Source organism: Prosopis cineraria, unplaced genomic scaffold (assembly GCF_029017545.1).
Source record: "Prosopis cineraria cultivar Desert tree isolate PC_DT_omini unplaced genomic scaffold, ASM2901754v1 PC1768, whole genome shotgun sequence".
NCBI lineage: Eukaryota > Viridiplantae > Streptophyta > Magnoliopsida > Fabales > Fabaceae > Prosopis > Prosopis cineraria.
The window spans coordinates 365-6,436 of NW_026557093.1; the positions used below are offsets into that span (position 1 = coordinate 365).

Here is a 6,072-nt window from a genome sequence, read left to right on the forward strand (position 1 = left end):
GATGCTTATGTTATGCATACATAACAATTGGGTTCACGCATGCACCCTACACCATGTTAAGTGCAAAAAATTTTCTACACATACGTGGATCTGTTTTAAATTGCATCGTGTTCATGTGTATATATATCCTTTAGGAAACCATATACTGATTCCTGTTGTTTTTTCCATTTTTGGTTTGATCATAAGGTATGCACGCCGGATTACCCAATATGTCCACGTGAATTTGAGAGACATTAGAGGATGCTGGATTTAAGGATGGAGAAGAGGTATCTCTAGAGACATTGAAGGAGAAGGTGGTGATTAATCCATCTGGAGAGATAGGAGACTTCCTTTGAAGGTACAGACTTGTTAATTTGTTGACATGTAAATTTCCTTCTCTAAGCATTCTCTCACTCCTGCTTCTGACATGGTATAATTCTGTTATAGAATATGATGCATGTGCCAGTGAAGTGAAACTGACAAAATGGAATTAAAATTGTTCTGTGATTTGCACACCATCCATAATGTGTATGCGCTTACATGTGCGCAAGCATGGGTTTTGTTTACATTGGTGTTAATCAAGCTCAAACTTATATGGATATACCTATCAATAAAATTGATTGGGATGTCAAACTCTGCTGATAAATTAAGTTTCTATTATGAATGTTATGCTCATAATATTTTGAATATATCTATGAATTTTTTTTATTATTAACTTCCCTTTTAACACCCAACAAACCCTCAAGGTACACAATTTGCGCCTCTGTATTTATTGGTATCAGATGGGAAAAAATGGTTTACATATTATATTGGCAATACTAATGAATATGGTGACTGGGAATTCTGTTGCCTGCTATCATAGCAAAGAATGTGGTTTAATTTACCGAGGTGTATGAGTGTTACCCAATCTGGGCTCTGAGAGAAGCGTCATTGAAGTCTGCAGATCAGTGGATCTGAACTTGATAGTGATGCTTAGCTATTCATGTGGCAAGCAGTAAGGAAAAAGATGTGATGCCTGAGCTAGCTGTGGTGATTCACATACCCAACTTGGCTCTTGCCTGAAACAAAGCTGCTGTGTTTTCATTTACATTGATAAAATCATTTTCAATTTATCATCATTCCTTTTTGCGCTGTTTTGACACAATTGCATTAGTTTACCTGGTTGTGTAATTACATGCATTTTTGGTCTTGTTAAAACAAGGGCACAATGTATTAGATACGGAAAGAAATGATGAAAGTAAGTTGTTTGTTTCGCTTTGATTACAGATTCTGGGAGAAGGAGAACTAAGCAAGAAGCTGACCCTAAAAGCTCGAGCATTTTCAACATCAGCAAAGGAGAAGCTGGAGACTGTTGGCTGCTCACTCACTGTTCTTCCCGGCCGTAAGAAGTGGGTCAAGCCATCAGTTGCTAAAAAACCTTGCCCGGGCTGAAGAATACTTCGCCAAGAAACGAGCTGCTTCTGCTTGCTGCTGCTTCTGAACCACTCAGCTTGAAGTTGAACCAACATTTCCTCAGACATTTAGAAACTCTTGAATAGAGATGCAAAATAGTGTCTCTTTAGGAAGCACCTCTCATCAACTTTGCAGAGATCTTTTTCTTTCTCATCCTCACCTTAGCACCCCAGCACCCCCCCCCCCCCCCAAAAAAAAAAACCACCCAAAAAAATTTTGTACTATTGTTTGTTTTCTGTACTATTTACAAGCTGGTGTACAAAACTTGTTAAATGTTTACCCTTCTTTTTTGACGGCATTTTGCAAGTTGACCTTCAGAAAGCTGTAATTAGTTCAGATATATTACGTTGTTGTTTCTTGTTCCAGTGAAAATTTTCCTGCCTCTTTCTATCAGTGAATCCATATCCTGCTTGAAGCTCAGGATCCACACGTTAGAGAAAAACAACTTGGCTTTGGCTAATAACGGCCTACTGCAAGTTGAGACTTGAGACATGTAAGATACCGTGTAACTTGGAAATACTCAGATGCTTCCTTTCCGGAAGTATTTCTTTTCTTTCTTTCTTTCTCTCTCTGTTTTTTTTTTTTTAAAGTTTTTGGGTCTTGCACTAAGATATGTAGACACGGAGAAACTTCGAAAATTTACATACAGAAAGGTGGAGTTAGATTTCTCAAACTTAATGGATGGTGAACAGTGTATATAATTTTCGGAGGTATATCAGATCAAATATCCGATATACTTTGCGGATAAAATTTAGTAGATGCATGCAAATTATAATGGTTTGATACATGAACCTGTTTGCCAAGAAATCAACAATAATTGTTAGTTGAAACTAACCGTACATCATTTTTTTTTTATTTATTTAAAAACTGTAAATATTTAAAGAAGTCCATTACATATATCATTTTGAAGGAGGTTTATATGGCGTACAACAATTAAAAGTTGGTTCCTTGCAAATATTCTGCACTTAAGCTTTTTATCACGTTATAAGACCAAAAAGCTTTTATGTTGACTTTGTTCCTGAAACTAACAATGATGTAATATTATCCAAAACGTAGAGAACATGGTGTAATTTGGGGAAGTTGATGTCTAATGGTCGGCAAAATTGATCAATCAGGAATGTCAAAATCATGGACCGATGGACGTTTGCAGGAGGGCCACTTTGGGATTAATGGCAGGCATTTGATTTTGAAAAGGACCTTGGAATGACTAAATATAGTTGGCATAAATGGCGGAGGCTCTCACTATTTAAGTAATTGGTTGGAGCCTAAATCTTAATCCTCATATATATAACAATTTTACGAGAGAAGTTTGCCATTTGTAGCAACGAATGTTGGGGGCAACTATTCATTGAGAATTATTTTTAATTTTTGTTTATAAAAAATGAAAAAAAAAAGCTTAAACCCCATATTTTATGTTATTTTCAATTTTGGCTTCCACATGTGTTTCAAGATTCGTTGCTGACTATTTGCCTTGGGTATCTAAAAGAGATAACATTTGTTGTCAATGGAATTTACTCCTTAAAAAAAAGGACATTGGAATACGTCAAGTAGGATGATGAGAGACAAATAGAGAATATATATGTAATTGAGATTGTGTTTATTTTGGATATATTCCTCTAGAAGAAAAGCTAAATGCCGATAGCAATTTGCAAAAACTGTTGTTGTGTATTGTCCACAAGACATATATGGTTTGGACAAAAAGGCGTGGGAATTCTTCCAACCAAACAAATTTTAATTTTAATGTTATCTCTCTAGCCTTTCTTTTCTTTTCTTTTCTTTTTTCTTTAGCCAAAAACATACTAAATTAATTTTGATGATGACATGTTACAAGAAGAGGAGAATCTTTGTATTATATTCTATCCTTTATGTTTTTTTTTTAATACAAAAGATACAATGAAATCCTATATGAATAAAATTAAAAATTAAGTTTGTTCAACTAGTAACAAGTCTCTACATTCTAGAGATAGATCATTATAAATAGTAATATCAAACTTATCTTGATTAACATAGTAAACTAACCAATCAACTCAAGTATTCATCTTTTTGAAATAAGATCAATCGTGATAATTCAATTACACATGATGAGCTTTCTGATAGCCTTAATATGTGTAATTAGAAGATAACCATCAAAATGTTTATTAGAAATGAGTGAGATTGAAGTGATAACATTAAGTTGGGTAAGGTAAGGGGCCTAAATTCCATTGCATGACACAAGTGCGTTTGTGAAAATACTTAACAAGCCGATCAATTACTTTGTTATAAAATGTATGGATCTAATTATAATAATAAAAAAAAAGTGTGTCAATTATGCTTAGAAATGCATAGACCTGGTGTTTGTTTAATTTTAAAACAAACCTGCTCTCATATTAATTATCTTGGTTAAAGCATGATCGACAGATTTTTTAACACACTAAATACATTATCTATGTGGAGCATATTGACAGTGACACAGAAAGATGGGAGGAATTATTGGAATTAAAATCTATGATGAGGATTTTGCCATAAAAATCATTCACAAACTTATATTAGGAATCATTATATATATATATATATATATATAATAAAGAATAATTGAACATGCATGCACTTTCTTATTCAACTCGTCTTTGTTCCACTTCTTGGGAAGCATAGCAACATTTACAGGATGCTTGTCTCCCGTTTTTTCAGTACTTACACTTCAGTAACACGTCTCCTTTCCCTATTTTTTTAAGATTCTTCGGTTATATTATTATTATTATTATTATTATCTCTCTCTCTCTCTCTCTCATACACATACCAGTATCATATTGGGGTACATTTTATAACATTTACACACACCCTCAAAAATACAAACCGATTTTTCGCAAATTATTAAAACCATTATCATGGTAGAAAATTTTCTTACCATGATACATCCAAGACAATATACCACAGGTCTTAAAATATCTCAAAAAACAATTAGAACCATGAGGGACAGTTAGGGTCCTCATAGCATGATATTTAAATTAGATCATGAATCAAGAGAGACAAACATAATCCTCTTGGTCAAATAAATACTTTTAATAAAAAGGATTAGAGTTTACATGCTTCACAAAGAAGATATGTCCTAAGTTGGCACAAGATACATTGTATAATCCAAAATAAGAGGCAACGTAAAAGATGGTGTTTCATACACCATAGTTACACCTCTGGTGCTTTCTCGACCGAACTCGCTCCTGTAAAAATGTTAACCACGGGGAATGAGACTTAAAAGTCCCAGTAACCAAAAATTAATATGTAATGATGCATGCGGATGTAACTAATCATGCGATTGCTAAGTGGGCACACAAAACATTTAACCGAACAATATTTTCAAACAAACCAAACAAGTATTTAATTGCATGACTGCACCTTATATCCTCCTTTCACCATGCTCGGACGCCAAATCACCCGGCTAAAGGTGAGTTGGACCAAGCGACACGCCACTCATTGGGTCCAATGAGGGCTTACCACGTGGTAATAATTAACCGAACAGAAATTTCCATTAACACCATACATTAAAATACCCTAACAAGTCATGCATCATTCAAATATCCAAACAGAAATATATCCGAACAATAATATCTCATTATGATAAACAAAAATAAATTTTAACCCACTTGGCAATAATTTCAAACAAGTATATACAGTATTTATTTTTAATAATTCATAATTTTTCCAAACAACAAAACAACACATAACCATTCACAAACACACTCATCACAACACATTAATAATGGTTACCTTGTGTCTTGAATAACAAGTTTCCCTTCACAACTCCTTTTTCACCACTATCTTTGTCAATATAATCTACATAATTATTTCACAATACTATATATTAATTTTACATTAAAATAAATAACTCTAATTTAAAGAGTTAGAAAGTCTTAGATCTATAGTACATATTAACACTAATTTAAGATTTATGCCTCATTTAACTTTTCAAATTCTTTTCTAAAATTCTCGTACCCTAATAAACTATTTTTTTTTATCCTCAATTCACTTCTAGTATCACAATTTCATCCTTCTATATTCTAAAAATTCATCCAAAATAAATTAAAAATTTTAGAATTATCCTGAAGCCTCAAATCACCTTTCTATAACCTCAAAAATACCTATTCATACTTAAATAAATATTTAATAATCATAGGTTTATCCCTACGTCTCAGATTCCACATAAATTCAACCATATAAATCTAGATTTTAACTCAAAAATTCTTAAACATGAGTTTCAACCTTAAAAAAATATTCTATAATATTTTTTATATCCCTAAGAATTTAACCTATATTTTTAATCCATCATATCATCAGATTAACTATCCTATAGAAAAATCCTAATCAAAATATTTACTCTATCCTACAAAATAATCATATCACTAGAAAGCTAATATTATTTAGAAAATAACTATAAAATTAATTTTGTAATTAAATAAATTTTTAAATGCTAATCTAAACAGGAAAGTTAGAACATACCTGAAGAAAAAGAAAATAATCCCCCCTTGTAAGAAAACGCCGAGCAACGTGAGAGGAAGAGAGAAAAATAATATAAAAATGGGATTGTGAGTCCCAAAATTATATTAAAAAAAACTATAGGTTTGAATTTAATTATTCAAACCTTTGGGCCAAAAGTTGTAATTTTCTCTA

General features: G+C 32.4%; 1 protein-coding gene and 1 long non-coding RNA gene across 2 annotated transcripts; one reads left to right on the top strand and one right to left on the bottom strand.

Moving 5' to 3' along the window:
* Nucleotides 1–237: 237 nt before the first annotated feature.
* LOC129300833 (50S ribosomal protein L15, chloroplastic-like) lies at nucleotides 238–1,459 on the top strand (the record flags this gene model as incomplete). The annotated part of the gene is given in 4 exon segments (XM_054939424.1): nucleotides 238–312; nucleotides 315–337; nucleotides 1,246–1,389; nucleotides 1,391–1,459. Coding segments are annotated over 4 exon segments (311 nt in total), but the record flags the coding sequence as incomplete, so codon positions are not given.
* Nucleotides 1,460–4,457: 2,998 nt separating this feature from the next.
* LOC129300831 (uncharacterized) lies at nucleotides 4,458–6,072 on the bottom strand. Its single transcript, XR_008590839.1, has 3 exons — nucleotides 5,902–6,072; nucleotides 5,173–5,238; nucleotides 4,458–4,625 (listed from the first exon to the last, which is right to left on the bottom strand). It is a non-coding gene; the product is annotated as an uncharacterized LOC129300831 (long non-coding RNA).